Below are 18,113 nucleotides of genomic sequence, written 5' to 3'. Positions count from 1 at the left end.
ATTGGTTAAGAAATCATTACATCATGCTCTCCCCGCCACTCACCCGTCACTCCTCCGACTAGTATCAGTCAATAAGGACTAGTCATGCATGCAACAAATCTGTCAACCACGGATGTTTCAGTGTGGCAAGTCAGGAGACCAACCCAGGCACACCAAATCCCGTTGAAATCAACAGAGCCCGTCTCTGCTTTGAGTTTTCTTGTCCGGGGTAGATATGGACTACTGCATCGACGGTGGCCGTGCCAAGTACATACATACATACCACTGACGTAAAGTAAAGTGGTCAGGTGCCCGCCTCACTTCTGGACTTTCTTTGACCCCCCGTCCACAAATCTCGGTCAGGATGGCTTAAGGAAACCATTCTCGAATTGGTTACCAAACCCACTTCCCATGATTTTGAGTAAGTCACCTGCATATCGAGCACAGACACTTGTCAAACACGAACCTGGCCCTTGGGACCGCCTCTCGTATTCGCCACTCTCCGCGGTCGAATCTCATTGGCAACGCCCCCCTCAAAGACCCGGGGAGAACACACAGGTCGCGGTTGTTGAATTAGGGATCCGTTCATACGGATAGTTAAGTCATTGTTGTCGTATCAGTCTGACATGGGGGTAATTTTCAGCAGGGGCGGGAAGGTGATATATCAAACCACAGTTCAACATATTAAATCATCCTGATACGGAGCACATGGCAATTCCCCACCGATCCACTGTTCTCGTTCTCCTTATCCAAACTCTCTCTCCAAACTGCCATCAACTGCAATTTCGACTCTCCCCACTCTCCACATCGCGACCCGCAGTTACTTGTTTATTCTGATTATCGGTCTCCATCGAAGATAGACCCTCAATGGGAGGTCCACGGCAGGAATCCCGTCCACACAGGGACAGCTTCCCAACGATCAGGGATGACCTTGATTGAACCGTCGATCGACCTGTTTGGCATCACGCCCTCGTGTACCTCCCCCTCCTCTCCCCGCTCGACGCGCTTGGACTGCATATGCCATGCCGTGCTAGCTGTCCCGCTATCGGATGGATGCCTTTGATACATTCAAGTCCCCGTACAGTAGGTATAGGGCCCTACTACCTCGTAAACTGTGATACATGTACGTACGTAAGTGAACGATGCGCCCGCCCGCACGCATACACAATAGACATGCATAATACATACGTACGCCCACACAGCCACGAGCGCGACTCACTCGTTTTTTCTTTTTCTTCCCCCGCCATTCCTTGATTACCATTCCTTATCCGAAATCAAATGTTTGCTTTCAATTCTGGGAGAGCCTCAGCTGGGGACCGGTGGCTGATTCTTACATGCCGCTATTGAACCTTAAACTCCGACCTCTGAGCCCCAGGTCGAGGGTGTTTCACCGCTCTTCGAGGGGATCGTTCACCCGTGGCTTTTAATAGCCTTGGAGAAGAAACCTTCCGTACTACCCACAGTTGGGGTATTATTATCTGGGATGGTGAAGGGGAAATACTATACTCAACGATCAATATGAGACTTGTCCTTGCTCAGTATCCATATTACATGAGACATAAGGAATCTCGGTGTTCGCCCCGAAGACTTCCTCCGTCTGCCCTATTCGGGAATGGTAAAATGATAGCTTCAATCGTATCGGAGCTATCTGCATCTTGTTCCTTGTGAAAAACCCGATATCTCCGTGATCAATTGTACTACTACAATACCTCCGCCACTACCTTGCATAAAGGTGATCTGCGGCACAAGGCTCTGGATTACTCCTTGTACCTGTGTGCCTACACCAAGACGTAAGCACGGAAGTACATTCCTATCTCGACTTATTCCATAGAAAATTCGTTTAATATTAACAATTCTCCACGAATGTAATCTCGTACCAATTCTTAAGTCGAATCGACCAGAGCCCTTGTCAGGTCAATTCTCCTTGTATGATTAGCATGAAGTGTACATGCTGACAAAGCAGCATAAAACTTGACTATCAACAACCACTAGCTCCCGGCATCAGAATTGCCGTTATCGACGATGCCAATCATGAATTTATATCGTGCATCCAATCCCTGAAAAGAACAGCAATGCCTCCAGCAAAAGAATCACCCGGCTGGACAGCCAAGAGGGTATATCTCCTCGCCTACAACGCAACCTGCGCGCTCCTCTGGCTCCGCATTCTGCTGTCAATTATCAGCATCCTCCTATCCCAAACCGACACCGCCAATCCCAATCCCTCCATCCCGATCTTAGTCTATACCACCGTTGAGCCATGGGCTCGATGGACTCAGACCCTCGCCGTTGCGGAGATTCTCCACGCTGCTACGGGTAACTTCCCACACCTTGCCTCCCTAACCAATAGGCAACCTACCATATACACCCAAAGCCAAAATACTAACCCAACGCAGGCCTCACCCGCAGCCCCGTCCACACAACCTTCACGCAAGTCTTCGCCCGCTCCGTCCAAGTCTGGGCCATCAACTACGGGTACCCAGACGTCATGGCGAGTTCGCTCCCCGTGTACACGGCCATGCTCGTAGCCTGGTCCACGGCTGATGTCATCCGCTACCTGTATTTCGTGATCATGTCTGCCGGGCTTCTAATCCCGGGGTGGTTGAAGTGGCTGAGGTATGTTTTCTGCGTCTCATTTGAAGTATTGTAGAGCAGTCTGGACGGTAAACGAAACTAACACCGAAATGGACAGATATTCACTCTTCGTCATCTTGTATCCCATTGGAATCGGCGGCGAGTGGTGGTTGATGTTTGGGGCCGCGCGTGCTGCGAGCACGGGGTTGCTGCTTGAGTGCGTTTGGTATTTCTGTCTTGCGCTTTATGGCCCTGGTTTGTTGCCCCTCTAATCTACTCTGTCTCTTTTGTTGAGGAGTGACTTTGGGGGGTTATATGCTAATTCCTTGATTAGGCTCTGTGATGATGTATGGCTATATGCTTAAGCAGCGGCGTAAGACTTTGGCTAGAGCTTGAGGTCTGTCCTCGCTTGGTTGGAGTGCGTGTCTTGGTTGATATGGTGGATCTCATAACCGGTTGGATTGCCCTTTTTGGGCCTGACATTACGGCTCGTCCCTTTCTTCCATTACGGCATGGATTGATTTATCCACTGCGCAGGAAAGTCAAGTATATGAGCCGAACATACCTACATGAGATGTTGGATGGCACATACCGAGGTGAAAATAAGTGGTTCGTTAGAAAAATGAGAACCTTGTAATCTTATTATATAGTATATGAGTAACTCCTATAGAATAGACTTCATATTTTGTCGTCTATTAATGACTAATAAGCTGCATTGTTTTATTGAATTGGTCTATCTGTTTGTATGTACAGCTGAAGTATAAGGATGACTCAGCATCAAGCGAGTCGCCCAAAAAGGAATAGTGTCTGGTCGAGATGCCAGCAATGATCCATCCTAACAGACGGATGGGGAGATACTTCGTCCTATACCTAACATCTGGCAAACGTCCATAATACCCAGGACGCACTCTTTCGGCGTCTTGAATTTATTACTTTGATAAGGTCCAGTCCACTGACTTGGGAGTCCACCCTGCTTCTGCAGACAACACGCTGTCGCCAAGTTCAATCTTACCCCATGGACATACAGTGATACCAAACAACGCAATTACACATTGATCAGCGTCTATAAATCATTTGTGTGAACAGTTTGCAAGAAGCGTACTATATCGGTCTTCTCAAACCCTACCGGAGGAGATCAATCTCCAGTCCGCCACCATGGCCGAAGGTGAACCGTCATACATAGACTACGAGACCTTCTTAGACCCCGACTTTTCAGCGGCCTCCTTCGCCAATTCGTTGGTAGTCGCCACCAACAATGCTACCGACACCCCGCTAGATCTATCGACGCCGCTGTCGCGCGTGCTGTTTGATCTCCAGGAAATCGACACCCACATTCACACGCTGACCAGCAAATCGGCGCTCCCCCTGCTGACGCACACGCGGGACCAAAGCGCCGCAGCGGGGAAGATCCTCAAGGAGTCCGAGGAGCAGATCGCCTCCGTGTCGCAGGGCTACGAGCGGCTGCAGCGCGAGGTCCTCCGCAAGTGGGAGACAGCCGACGAGACCCGCGTCGCCGCAGAGAAGTCGCTCGCTACAGCGCGGCTTGCCCGGGCCGTCGCGCGTTGCATCACGCTCAGCCGGCAGCTCGAAGGCCAGCTGCCCGAAATCACAGGCCGTGGTGGGAGCGGCGATGGCATGAACTCGCCCAACCCATCCCGCGAGGACTACCGGGCGTTGGAGCGCGCAGCATCTACCATCGTCAGCCTGCGGCGCATGTTTTCGGCCTCGGAGCCCGGCGAGGAAGGCCACGGGCTGGACCGGGTCAAAGTCGTGCGGACGCTGCGCGGCGAACTCATGATCCCAGCCGAGAACATGGTCAAGGGGAGAGCGCAGCAGGCCATCACGCGCTTCTCCATGTCCACCATCGCCACCGGCGGTACGGGGCCGCAGGCGCAGTCCGGCTACAAGCAGGCGCGCGAGGCCCGCGCGCGCCTCGTCTCCGCCGTCACCATCCTATATGTGCTATCGCCGGTTCCCAAACAGCTGCAATCGCCGTCCGACTTCCAGCCCGAGCTCCTCCTCTCCGCACTGCAGGGCTACATGAACGCGGCGATCCTGTCCTCGCTAAACGCCCTATCGCGGGCAATCACCACGCCGCCGATCCTCGAGCGCACCCTCAACGAAGTCGCCGCCAAATGCCAGGACATTTTCGCGCTCGAAGCCATCCTCGGCAATATTCGGGCCCCAGCGCACCCTCTCCTCCCGGCCATTTCCGCCAGCGACAGCACCGACAAGGGTAGCAGCAGCAGCAACAGCAACCTAGTACAGCCACTCCACGCCGCCCTCGACACAACCTCCCTCCCATCCTACTTCTGGCGCTCCCTCGCTTCCTCGCTAGCCATGCGCGCCCAGGAATTCCTCACACGCGGGGGCGTCGCAGCGCGGACCCTCCGCGCAGGCAAAGACCACCTGAAACGCGAAGTCCGAGAATGCGTGTTGCGCGGGTCGCAACTACCGACGTCGATCCTGGGCGCCGAACGCCGACTGGGAAGCGAGACGGGGACGACGAGCGAGCGAACGTGGGAACGCGAGGCGGCTGTGATGGTCGGCGCCGTGACCAATGTACCTGATCGGTAGAAAGTGATACAAGCTCTATATTTATTAATCTCCAGTTTGAAATAATACAATTACCAGCGTGCATAACAAGAGGGCAGTAAAGAAATGAAATGCAGTCAGATTACGTACCTACATCAAGCTCTCTATACGTATTGTATGTACGATTGGACTGGTCGGCGCCGACCGTCCGGAAAAATCCGGTTTTCTCCCCTGTTGTTTCTGAGACGGCTCTGGTTTTATTGCTTACCACTTACATACCTACCAGTGAGTCACGAATATGACCGGGGTGAGGGAGTAAGGAGGAGAAAAGAGTGAATCAGACGGCATGTGAAATACGAATCAGCCACATGTCTTACGGTAGTAGGTAGATACCTGGATATATAGATCCGAAGGCATGTACCGAAGGTACATATCTACCTAGTCAATATGTAGGCAGCTAAGTATCCACCGGCTCGTTACGTAGGGCTTCCTGATTCTTCCGTAGTACTGTACATAGGCATATAATAAACCAATCAATGGATAACAAATAAATATAGAATACAGGTAAAACCGGAACATCCAGGAGCGAATCCCCAATCAGCAAGGAACAAGGCACCATGCGTTTCAAACGCGTCTTGTGAGCATGGAGTTGTTCTTCTTCTCTGTTAGTGTCTGTTGCATGGGTTTCTAGTTTCTTCTTTCTTCTTTTATTCTTTATTTCTTTTTGCTGACTGGCTGTAACTATGATTCTTACTATTGTATGGGTGTTTCCATGTGAGGCTCCTAAGTGCAATTGTCAGAAGCTAGGCATCCGTGTTTTGATATATATTTATCTATCTTCATTGACTCATGGTGGTGGTGGCGTCTGAAAGGGAGTCGATGGACAGGGTGTTATTCTCTGTGATTTGGCAGCGGTCAGTCAGTCATTCAGCCAGCCAGCAGTCAGTCGGTCATGAACGATGAGCTGTCCAAGGGATACATACTGTAGACAGGGAGATTCAAAGATAAAACTGTGCAGTGACGTTGGTATGTATGTATGCAGAGCATGTTATGCATCTTCACCGCTTGTCTATGAGAGGAATTGCATGCCGGATATGGTTGAGACGAAAGTAGTCAGGTACCTGTAACTAGTATAATGTAGGTACTTCTAGGGTAAGGTACCTGGATTGGGATATAGTATAGGGGTCTACAATCTAAGGTATGTGCCTAGTGATGTCTACACTGTATTAGACAGATAGGTATATATCTAGAATACAAATAGACAGACAGATAAGATAGATATTGGTTAATCTAACCCACCTCCAGATAGATCAGGAACTGTCGATCAGAAAGATCCGACCAGAGCATACGTCAGCCTTGTACGAAGCCATCCATTCCATTCCTTATTCAACACTAGTATCAACTAAGTATCATCATACAACAACATAATCTAGATAATGGATAATGGTATACACGTGGCCATCACAAGCCAAATCATAGACATCAACGCATCATAAAAACACATGATTGCCACCACACGCGGGGAACCCATCCTCAAAATCCTTTGTCCTGAGCGAAAAATCCCCGAACACAAGACACCGACTTGTCACAAGTTCCGTACCTGGTTCGAATCACTATCATTCGCCCCCTTCCCCTCCCCGCGCCCGCCTCCCATCTCGTATAACCCACTCACCACAGCGCGCCTGGTTTTGGTTATCCCATGCCATGGATCTTTGAGATCTGGGTTCCCTGGTGGTGACGCTTGCTCCTCTGACTCGATGTTAAAGATTGGGTCTGTACTAGGTAGGCTGTTTGTTGGGTTGGGGTGTATTGATTGATACCCCGCGTTTGGGGTTTGTTGCATCTGGTTGTAGTAGTAGTGTCCATCGTAGTAGTAGTAGTCGTTGCTGAAGTAGTAGTTGCTAAAGTACCGTAGTATGGGTAGATCAAATTAGTGCTTAATATATTATACACTCAAAGACAGCGTGGAAATAAATCTAATACTACAATAACAATTACTATACCAATACTAAATAAAAAATACCCCTCATGACCCCGCCCTCGTCTTCTCCCCCGTGGCCGAAAAAGCCAAAAGGCACAAGGGGTATAGCATGGATTGATTTCTGGGACGCTGGAGATGGTGGCGTTGAAATCGCCCCTTCTCCCCCTCCTCCCCTCTCCCCTGGAAACTGGAACGGTGGCTGGCGTTTTCCTTGTCGCGAGAAAGGTAAAAGTGAGTTTTTCGTATTAAAATAGAAATGTTAAGTCGTGGGATACTCATGGTAAAAGATAAAGTGTAGGTGAGGTTGGATGGAAAAGTTGGGTCAACTCGTGTAGGTAGGTTTTACTTTGCTATTTCATATTCTTTGGGTTTCTTTATTTTGATTTTTGATTTTACATGAAATTTGATTATTTGTTTTGCAGTGATCACTCGCTTGGGCCATTATAGACAGTCTCCTGTCAGGCTTCAAGAGGGGCAGACAGGGCAACAGGGCAAGGTCAGTCACGCGTCGATCACCCTCTGAGTCAAGTCTCCGTCAAGTCCGTCTGGACTCTCGAGTGGCGTTCCAGAATGTATTACCCAATTTCAATAGATAAAACCCAGACCAACCAAGCCTGTGCGACTACAGAATGGGTGGGTAAAGTAGGCAGGGACTTCACTAGGTCACTCCCTAGGCAAGGTACCTCCTGTCCACGATCGGATCCCAGAGGGCCAATTGGACAGGGAAACTCGGTCCTGCAGGGCGGCTAATGCAGTCGCGTTATACTAGGGAGTCTAGCCTCTAGCCCTGCCCTTGTCGTTGACTCTGTCTTGTGATTGATCCAGTGGGCTAATGTCTGTGTATCCGTATCTATGGAGTATGTGTGTATGTGTGTGTGTGTGTGTGTGTGTGTGTGTGTGTGTGTGTGTGTGTGTGTGTGTGTAGGTATGTATGTGGGGGAGGAGAACTATGTAAACTGTAAAGACGAGACTGCATCGATGATCCCTCCAGTGGGAGCCTCGAATAGATTACTACTGGAGATGTCATCAACCAATTGTCTCCAGCTGGTGTCGAGTGGGGAACGTGTTGGATTTTAGGTTGGTCTAGGTTGGGAGGGTTGAAACTCTGATGAAACTCTCCTTGCCCAGCACTTCCCTCTCCAGCTTTGAACAAGGGACCAGACAAGGTTCCTCGGTGGTCCGTTCGAGGGATCATGGATGGATCGATCGGCTGGACAATACCTCTTGTATTAGTTTTTCTTTAGATCTGGATGATTGTTGGAGGGAGCTGTCTCTTGTCTCCACTCGATCTAGTGTATGACAATTGCAACCCCGTTCCAAGGATAAGAGGGGAAAAAAGAGCGAGTCGGCCATCGGAACTATTATGCAAAGGCACAGGAAATTTTCTGGGTCTGATCTAGTCTAGTCTAGTCCACTCCGTGCGACGAAAGCTATCTGTAATCATTCTGTTTGAGGACAATCCATCCGGTTGCTGTGGGCGGGTTTCAAATTCTGGAATCGATACCGTCTCTGCTGGCATCCTTGCCTGCGTCTGCAGAGTTGTCTTTATTTAATCATTTATTCAACCATTTATCCCCCTGCCTTTTCTACATTCTATATTAGTGATAATCATAGTCCGATAATCCAGTCCCGATAAAATGAAAATGTAAGCTGAACCAACGCAGTGGTTTGCCATGCTTCATCCCGGGTCGGGTCTGGACCCGACCGGGGGAAGGGCGAAAGTTAACCGAGGACTATATTAGTATCCAAAGTTACCAGAACAACCATTTCCCCAGGGTCCGAGTGGTCAACGTCACCGGGTGTTGTCATGGCTTGGAACCATGGGTCCATGCCCGAGATTGATTGATCATCTACAGTGTACGGAGTGTGTACGCGGTAGATCAGCGATTTTATTGATAGAGAACATTACTGGAATATTTATAGAGGTAATGGTCATATACATGCTATACTCTGTATATGTGAATGATATCCAAAATCAAGTACATACAGAAACATAGTTGTGGAATTAGTGAAATAGAAAATTGTACTATATGGAAGTGTCAGCCGCTCCTACTGGGTCCGAGTTCCTGGTGCCTTCAATCAATCATACGAAGCAGCAGGACACAATGAACCCCACCTGGACTGTCCCACGGTAGGGTATTGGTCGAGACTCGCACCGATCGATGCAAAATTGAAAATTACCCAGGTAGGAGAAAATGATTGAATGCCTCTGTTCGTCTGGAAGTTGACCTTGGCCAACGCATCAAGCCATCAGTACCTCGCATCTTGGATCAGCCACCGCTGCGTGTGACTTTTTCATTGATTTTAAGCGCGGAGGTTCCTGATACGGTTTTGATCATACGAGCGATAGGTACTTGGTACTTCCACGTTGATCAGGTATAGTTAGTATGATCTATAAAAGAATCGATCGGGATAGAATCATGACTTGGAGTCTCCACGATGTAGACAAGGGAATTCCAACGTTATTGACTGGGTCCATTCAATCCAGTCAGTCTATCCGTACTCCGTACCATTCTGGAAACCCCACTGGTCCTGACTTTGTGATTTACTAGTCGATGATTCGTGTCGGAGGTCCGGACCATGAGTACCTGGGCTACGGAGTAGAGGGATGTATGCCATACTATACTGTACCCTTACTACCTAGTATCTAGTATCTAGTACATACTATCTACACTCTACACTCTACAGTAGAATCACCTATGGAAGATACAAGAATGATAGTAGAATAGTTTAGACAGAAGTATAGAGGATGATAGAGTATAGTCAAGATAAACTCTCCCTCTCCATGGTTCTCTCTCCTCCGTTCCCCTCTCTTCCCATCCTCCATCTTCCCATCTCCATCTTCCCATCTTCCACCTTTCCATGACCAGATTTGCCCCTCGTTCGCCCGCCTCTTGCCGACCGTTGTTTCCGATAAGCCTCAATCTTTACCTTTCCCCCACACTTATGAACCTAACTTACTTACTCTTAATCTCAAGTCAGTGAACGACTGACGGGCTGACTCCCTTAAGGTACCGTAAATTATTCCCTTGTCTGTATTATACTATCGTCGTCACCATTCCTCCGTCTCTTTCCCCCCCCCAGACGCTGCCGTCATCCAACCTGTCTCTTACTGTTCGGCTTCCTACTTTTACGGCCGTATCATCTCTTCCCCCTGTTCATATCTTTCTTTCTTTCTCTTCTTCTTCCCCTCTCTCTCTCTCTCTCCTCTACCATCGATCTCTCTCTACCTCTATCCATCGATCATCAATCATCAATCCTTCGATCAATCCTTCTCTGCCTTATTCATCCATCCTTCCCATCCTTTTACTTTTTATCCACTGCTCCTTCTGTACTTCTTCTCCCTTCGTCCTTCCTTATCGCCACGGATTGGATCGATCTATATATATCTCCCCATTTGGATATTCTTCTCTCTCCATTTGCCCCTGGACGATATTCGACCTATCCTTTTCTGCTTTTCTGCTTTCTCCTGGATTTCTGTTCTTGTTGACGGGTTATTCTGTTGATTGGGCATCTTTTTCGGATCCATCTTCCGGGATAAATGGTTGAATCGTGATTTCTCCATTTGATTGATTTGATTCTGATATCTGGGAAATTTAGTTGGGGCTTTTTTCCTCTTCTTTGTCTAAACCGGTCATCATCCCCACCAGGGCCAGGACTCGACAAGCAACTGCTGTGAAAATCAATCCAAGTTCACCGAACTAACGCCTGCCCACGCTTAAAACATTGATTTTTTATTTATTTCCTTGTTTATTCTGATTCTTATTTATTTCATTCGATTTTACTCCATTTTTTTTCCCCTCTCCTCGTCCCCCCCCCAAATTATCCTTGGATTATCCTCCATCTTTCATCATCCATCCTTCCCCTCCCCTCCTTTGATCATCTTGGATCATCTTTGATCCTCCCCTCTCTTCCACTTCGGCTTGCCACAACAACAAGCGACTATACCGCTACTTTCTCGACCTTCGTCGCCGTTCCCTTTTCGCCATATCGAACCGGGGAGACATGTCTCCTCGATACTAATGGTGGTCCGCTCCCATTTCCTGTGTGATATCCTGTCCAACTACCCGTAACCACGGTCACCCTTGCTTCGCCTTCCTGGTCGGAGCAGTCGGTTGAACAACAACCTTCGTCGAAACACTGGCGACATTCCACATTCCTGACCATCCTCACCACCCCCCCACACTCCCTCGGACAGGAGACTTTCATTCGATTTTTCCCCCTCCGCGGTGGTAAGTGTTCCGATTATCGTCCAATACAAGAAACGCCCCTCTCCCTGTCCACTGCTTTCCGTCTCATTTGCACAAGACCACCGTTGATCCACTTGCTGACATGTTTTGCGCAAATCGGTTCAGTAATCAGCATCCTTTTGATTGTCACCGCATTTTCTCCGCTATCCGTTTCATCTACTCCCCTCCCTTTGAACCGTGAGAAGGTCCATGTGTGCCGGGAATCGTTTCACCTGACGGGCCCCCTACCGATTCGTACATAGATCCTTTGCATCGCTTGTCAATATGTCTTCGTTTTTACCTGTGAATAATACCTCGCCGCCACCGGATCGGGACATGGAGGATGCCACCACGCCCACCACGCCCCGTCCTGCCTCGAAGGGCATGCCTGATGCGCGGGACACATCGATCTCCCCCACGCGGATGGACGACCGGACGCCTCGCAATGATTACGCCCAGGAGGAGTCCCCCCGACACCCCGAGTCCCAGGGGAGTGTCGATGACCGAGTCGCCGGGGAGTCGGAGGGAGAGGGCTCGGACCATGAGTCCAATCACCAGTCCAACAACGCTCCGCCGTCCAAGAAGAAGAAGGGCCAGCGCTTCTTCTGCACAGACTTCCCGCCCTGTAACCTGAGCTTCACCCGCAGTGAGCATCTCGCCCGACACATCCGCAAACACACTGGGGAGCGCCCCTTCCAGTGCCACTGCACCCGGCGCTTCTCCCGACTCGATAACCTGCGCCAACACGCCCAGACGGTGCATGTCAACGAGGAGATCCCCGGGGACTCCCTCGCGGCCACGGGGACGCGATTCCAGCGCCAGATTCGGACGGACCGGGTACGCCCCCAGGGTCGCGCGCGGGCAGGCACGGCCGGCAGCCAGGGGGCACACAGTCGAGGCCACAGCCGGAACCTCTCGACCTCCAGCATCACCTCAGCGACCTCCACCTACAGCCAGCCCCAGGAACTCCGCCGTCGACCCCCGCCGCTGATCATGTCCAACGACGGGCGGCCCCGGCTGGCCTTGGATCCGCGGGGGGACCCACCCAGCACGCCCCCGGGCCAGGTCCGAGGACTCCCCGGCCCCGCGACGGGTGGCTCGCCCTACACGTCCTCCCACATGTTCGCGGGCCATGGTGGGAGTCCCCATGTGGCGTCCCCCATGTCGGCCGCGTCCCACGCCTCGGGCTTTTGGGATGGGAAGACCGCGGCTCGTCGACTCTCGGTGCCCACCGGGGCGAACCCCTTCACGACGCAGGCTTACCCGCCCGCCGGGTATGTCAACCCGGCGACGCCAACGGCGTACCCCTCCGGAAGAAGTTCCTTCGCCAGCCCAGCCAGCTCCCACTTTTCCAACGCTCGGGAGGAAGGGGCCCACAGTGCGGCCGACGCGGACCTGCGGAGGCGAACCTGGCATCCGTCGACGTTCCCGGCGGCGCCCCGGCCGGCGACCAGTGGGTTTGGTGGTTACTCTACGCACGAGTCCTTCGCGGCCCCCGGGGGTGCCAAGGCGGCCGGAGAGCACCCCCCGCGCCTGCCGGGCATCGAAAGTTTCGACAAGGTGGTTGCGCAGCGGCCCCTCACCCCGCCCGTCCGCCGCTCCAGTCCGATGCAGCTGGACCATCCGAAGCCACCGCCCGGTTATTCCTTCGGGGGCGGCTTCAACTACTCGCAGCCGTCGGCACGACCGGCGCCCCCCATCTCGGGTCCCGGCCACCGTCGGGGTCACGTCTCGTGGGACATGTCCCTGCACACCAACCTGACGGGACTCCACATCCGCGATAAGCCCCTCCAGCGGGACGCCTCGAACTGGGGCCAGCAAACCATCGCCGAACTGCACAGCGTCGGCTCGCGCCCGTCGTCGTCCTACCAGCCGCAGGCGCCGGAGTATCGCGGCTCCAGCGGTCACGCCCCCAGCTACAGCAATGCCACGAATAGTTCGCAGGCTACCCGGACATCCCCGGAGGATTCGAGCAGCAGCGAGGGGGTCCATACCCCGTCCACCGCGTCGCTCGAGTATCATCCCGCCATCGTGCATAACAACGGATACGTCGAGCCCCATCATACCCCCTATGCGTCCGAGACGTCTCAGACAGTACGCCCCCGCTACCCGGACCTTCGATGACGACCAGGCCGCTAATTTGCACTGCAGGCACCCCAGCCTGATGGCTATCACGGCGCCCATGACTCGCGGCCCGACCTGTTCAGTCATGCCTCTGAGCGCAAATCCGGGATGGATCGGCTGGAGGCGCTGGTGGCTGTGGCGACGAATGAGAATCGTGGGCCCACGAGACTGGTTACTTAGGCGGCCACTTGGACGGTCACTTCGACCGCGAAAATCAATACATATAAGCATACCCAGCATACGCCCAGAACACCAACCGAACAAAAAACAGCTGCGGATGCGATCCGTTCGATCGGTCTGTCGAAGTGCATTGCTCTAGTGTGGACGCCACTGGCAACTGGCGCCCTCTTTTTCTGATTCTTGTTCGGCCGGTGTTGTATATTAAGGACCACCGGATTTTTTCGCTTTTTCTTCTCATTCGTTTTTACACCCTCATTCTATCTCTTCGTTTGGACATAGCTTTGGAGTTTTTAGACCCTTGGCCCATCGTTTGGAGGAAGTTCTCTTTTGCCGGTATATCGCTGTTGGGGGGAATTTCATGATATGATGACTGATGACTGATGCATACGCGACGGATTTCTTATTGTCAATACAGGGGCCTTTTTGTTTTATCTTCATTTTTTATCTTTTTTTTATTCATCGTCCGATTCCTATATATCTCGTTTTCCCGGGGCTTTGCGCCGTCTCCACTTTTCTCACGTTTGTTTCCTTGTTTTCACCGACCACCAGTCTTCTTTCGGGTGTTCCCTTTCTATCGGCGGGTGTTGCTGGTCCCTGCATGTTTGGCGTTGGAGCTGGGATTGTCCATAGCATGAAGATACCCCGGCCTCGAATCCGAGTTCCGTGAGGTTCAGGTGATGGAATTTCCTACTGTGGTCGTGGGGTGGCTTTGCTTGTTTTACTACATCTGTTTGCGGATCAGCGTCGTGTAAAGTCGGTAGTTTATCTCAGACAGTGGTCCGTTTGATTCTTTCTTGTAGGTTGAATTGTGTAGAGCGAACAGCTGTATGGTGTCAGGGCTACAGAAATATCTGAATAAAGTCATGCAACAGCCAAAGTCTCACCAAACAAGAATAACCAAGTGACGTCGATGAAACCACACCCGACACTTCTCCATCGGAAACCACCCCATCAGTACCAATCGGCGACCACCCGTTGAATCATCCAGTGTACACCGTCTCGACCAAGACCTAGTGAGGTAATCAATTAGGTAGCAAGCCAGTGTCTCCAGTGTGGTTCGAACCCCAAGTCGGGGCCAGTCAAAGCGCAGAACTGGACCTGCGTCCCAGTCGACGTCATACCCCGTGCTTCTCCGCGCGCCTTTTCCTCCAATTCCAGGTTTGGCCTTGACGTAGGTATTGATTGGACTTTCTTGCGAGACTGGTGGCCTGCTGGGTATTTAAGTTTGCTGCTTCTCCTAAGCTCGTCATTTACTTTTTCTTTTAAACTGTCTATATCTTTCTTCTAATACCACCCTTCTCTAACCGGTCATTCCAACCATTCTATCTACATACTCCTACCTACCTACCTACAACCTATCAATCTACTCCCTGCATCAGATTATCACAATGTCGAAAAGCCGCGCCCCTCTCTACGGTGGTCTCGCTGCGTTTGCGGGAATTGGGTACTACCTTTACCAAGCTGGTGGGGATGCAAATAAGGCCGGGGATAAGATCCGAGGTATTTCCCTCTCCTCTTTGGTTTCCTTCTTTCATTCCTATTTTCTCTTCGAATAGACACCTTGTGTTCTACGGTATGTTGAGCAATAACTGATGGTCTTCCCGATCCAGTCGACGTAGAAAAAGCACGACACCAGCTCCCTCATTCGGAGAAGTCGGCAGAGAAAGCCGGTGCTGAACTGGGCTCGAACGTGGATAAGGCGGTACGTCACATTTCCCTCATTCTTCATCAACTCCTATGTCCCTGGACATATCTCTCGACCTGGGAATAGAAACTTCAGAAGAATACATGACTCACGAAGAAACAGGCAAAAGAGGCCCGCGCCAGAGCAACCACAGACGCCCAGGAGGGAATCCACAAACTGGATGAGATGCGCCACGACGCGACGGCTAAGACCCGGGAGGGGATCGATCAGCTGGATAAGACGGTTGAGGAGAAGGCGGCTGAGGCGAAGGGGAAGGTGTCGGGGTGGTTTGGAAAATAGGTTGTCATTGTCATGAATATCATCGGAATTGCCCAGGTAGTATGTAGTATGGTCTGCCGGTGCATTTGAGATGGTGGTGTACTGCTGCTACTATTAAGATAATTGTTCATTGTGGGCGCAGATTGCTTGCTCTATTTTATTTTATTTTATTTTACTTTACTTTTGATGTTGTATGTGTACTGTATATTCAATTATGATGTCTGATGAACTGGTTGCTGGATGGTAGAATAATAGGCGTTGTAGTATCTACGGAGACTGGGTGTATATGATTCTGGATGTATACTTTGTGTCTAGTCTAGTGGCTTAAGCCGTCTCCAACACAACTATTGTGGATAAAGTGCATGGACCTCATACTATCTAGACCTCCGTGCCAGGAATGCTGCATTCCCTGATTACCGGAGGGATGGGAGTGCTGGGTTGACTCAGGTATATAATGCATTATGCCCATGGTAATAAGATCTTTGACAAGATCAAAATCACTATTTTTCTTTCTTCCTCTTTCTTTTTGATTTCTTCTCATTTCCATATCATTTTACCATCAAGATTCCAACCGATCAAATAATATAACCCGATTCGGCCCGTCGCGCCAACACGCGCCCCGCGCGACGCGCTCCACTCGGGGGACAAAAGAAAACCCTTTTCCCTCTCCAGCTCCATTCTCTCCCTCAATAACAAATAATACCAAATAATCCACCCACCCATCGCAACTTACCATTGTGCATACCTACCTGCCTTATTTCCCTCTATGTTTCGTCTATAATCAATTCTATTCTATTTTAATCCTCCCTGAACAGGGTAGTCGCCATGCCGCGCACCTCTACCCGACAGGCAGCTGCCGCCCTTGCCCGCGGACAGACTGGCATTCAGGGCTTTGCAAGAGCGACCAAGCCTGGGGTTTCTACTCGCCAATCTGCCAAAGAGCTGTCGGCGTCGCCTTCCAAGAAACGGAAACTCAATGAGCTGGAAAATGTTGACGGGGGGAGTCCGACCACGACGGCCCGCGGAAAGGGGGAAGGCACCACCACCACCACTACCACCGCCACCATCGACGCTATCGCCGCCGCGCCCGCCCAGGCCGAGACCCCGTCCAAATCGCTGCGTTTCAGTGAGCTACACCTGTCGACCCCCCGGAGCGGCCACTATGCCTCTCCCACGCGGTCTGCGTCCGGCAGTGTCCGAGGGCCCGACCGACCCGCGACTCCGAATACCCCTTCGAAACGGGCCAGGGCTCGTTCTGCGCAGGAACCGACTTGTGAGATCCTCGACACGCGGCCGCCGGTGGTGCATGATCTGTTGAGGTTGCATGCGGCGTTCCTTAAGGCGATGACGTTCCACGCGGCGCACCATGGCCCCTCGACGCCTGCGGACGTGAGAGAAGTTATGCCCAGTGTTGAACGATTGTGGAAAAAGCGCAAGGTGACGGTAAAGGATGTGCAGCGGTTGCTCTGGGTTAGCGAGCAGGGAGCGGCGGACTTCTCGGGCCCTGGCTATCGGCTGGCGAATTATGGGCTGGGACGGGTCTGTCTGGAGCGAGTGAACCGCCCCGGGCAGAAGAATACGTTGGATGAAGCCGAGAGGCAGGAGCAGTTCGAGCAGGCGGTGGATCTGCTCTGGGAGAAGGCCTTGGACGCAGCAGAGGGCGACGAGAGCCGGGTGGATTTTATCGCGACGCTGGGCGTTGCGACCGTCCACGAGTCGCTGACTCCGTTCACGGCTTTTCGCAAGGGACAGCAACGACTGCAGGATTTGAAGGGCGGGGTGATCCGGTTGAAGACCGAGAAGCAGCGGGAGCCTTTGCAGACGGATGCCCCGACTGACAAGTCGATGGGGGCCACGACCAACCGCCGCATGGGGCTTTTGGATCGCATCAAAAGCAAGCAGATGCGGCAGTCTCAGCTGCCGCCGCCGCCCACGAAGGAGGCTCTCCTCCGTCAGGCCGCGGCGCAGCGCGTGGAGGAGGTTGCTTCCGTGGTGGCGTCGATGCGGCCCGTTGGGTACGTCGGTTCCGGGCCGACAGCCATGGCGGCCGCCCAGCGCGCCCCGCATCGGATGAAAAACATCATCCAGAGCGTCCAGCACTCGACGCGGAATCCCATCGCGGACCGCGAGGTCGAGATTTGCCTGGAGATCATGGCTCGGGCGGACGTCGCTGGTCATTGGGTGAATCTCGTCGCCGTCAACCAGGTCAAGACCGTCGTCCTCAAGTCATGTTCCGACGTCCATCCGAAGGAAATCGGGGCCAGGGCGTGTCAATTGAATCTGGCGGAGGAAGATGCATCTACACTGGAGTCTCGGGTATAATGCATGGTTGGATAGCGTTTTTCTTTCTTTTTGTTTTATTTCCTTTTGGATGATACCTCATGTGCGGCGTTATGATGACATCTTTTACCTGTACCGAGTAGCATGAGCATGTCTTTTTCCTTTTTATTAGCGCATATTATATTGTCTATATGAATAATAGCATTGAGTCGAACACATGGATCACATTTGTCTTTCGTATTTATATGCAAGTAATCTTATCGGCAGCCAT

At 51.7% G+C, this 18,113-nt stretch overlaps 5 protein-coding genes across 5 annotated transcripts; all 5 read left to right on the top strand.

Annotated features, from left to right (window-relative positions):
• Window positions 1–1,930: 1,930 nt before the first annotated feature.
• On the top strand, window positions 1,931–3,094 carry BDW47DRAFT_100973 (putative membrane protein). Its single transcript, XM_024811568.1, has 4 exons — window positions 1,931–2,292; window positions 2,373–2,592; window positions 2,669–2,805; window positions 2,885–3,094. The coding sequence occupies exons 1-4, from the start codon at window positions 2,052–2,054 to the stop codon at window positions 2,944–2,946; spliced, it is 660 nt and encodes a 219-aa protein (XP_024674875.1). The 5' UTR covers window positions 1,931–2,051; the 3' UTR covers window positions 2,947–3,094.
• A 956-nt stretch (window positions 3,095–4,050) lies between these two features.
• On the top strand, window positions 4,051–5,189 carry BDW47DRAFT_100972 (Golgi transport complex subunit COG5). Its single transcript, XM_024811567.1, has one exon. It carries the CDS (start codon window positions 4,186–4,188, stop codon window positions 5,125–5,127), a length of 942 nt encoding a protein of 313 aa, XP_024674874.1. The 5' UTR covers window positions 4,051–4,185; the 3' UTR covers window positions 5,128–5,189.
• Window positions 5,190–11,036: 5,847 nt separating this feature from the next.
• On the top strand, window positions 11,037–13,786 carry BDW47DRAFT_83201 (uncharacterized protein). Its single transcript, XM_024819972.1, has 3 exons — window positions 11,037–11,298; window positions 11,422–13,389; window positions 13,447–13,786. Exons 2-3 carry the CDS (start codon window positions 11,581–11,583, stop codon window positions 13,597–13,599), a joined length of 1,962 nt encoding a protein of 653 aa, XP_024674873.1. The 5' UTR covers window positions 11,037–11,298; window positions 11,422–11,580; the 3' UTR covers window positions 13,600–13,786.
• Window positions 13,787–14,875: 1,089 nt separating this feature from the next.
• BDW47DRAFT_100968 (uncharacterized protein) lies at window positions 14,876–15,838 on the top strand. The gene is made up of 3 exons (XM_024811565.1): window positions 14,876–15,099; window positions 15,210–15,301; window positions 15,407–15,838. Exons 1-3 carry the CDS (start codon window positions 14,988–14,990, stop codon window positions 15,581–15,583), a joined length of 381 nt encoding a protein of 126 aa, XP_024674872.1. The 5' UTR covers window positions 14,876–14,987; the 3' UTR covers window positions 15,584–15,838.
• Window positions 15,839–16,272: 434 nt separating this feature from the next.
• On the top strand, window positions 16,273–18,003 carry BDW47DRAFT_83144 (DNA replication factor Cdt1 C-terminal domain-containing protein). The gene has a single exon (XM_024819971.1). It carries the CDS (start codon window positions 16,388–16,390, stop codon window positions 17,882–17,884), a length of 1,497 nt encoding a protein of 498 aa, XP_024674871.1. The 5' UTR covers window positions 16,273–16,387; the 3' UTR covers window positions 17,885–18,003.
• The last annotated feature ends 110 nt before the right edge of the window (window positions 18,004–18,113 follow it).

Source organism: Aspergillus candidus (assembly GCF_002847045.1).
Source record: "Aspergillus candidus strain CBS 102.13 unplaced genomic scaffold BDW47scaffold_7, whole genome shotgun sequence".
NCBI lineage: Eukaryota > Fungi > Ascomycota > Eurotiomycetes > Eurotiales > Aspergillaceae > Aspergillus > Aspergillus candidus.
Note: the sequence above shows the minus strand (reverse complement) of the source record. Positions and strands in the feature narration are given on the sequence as shown.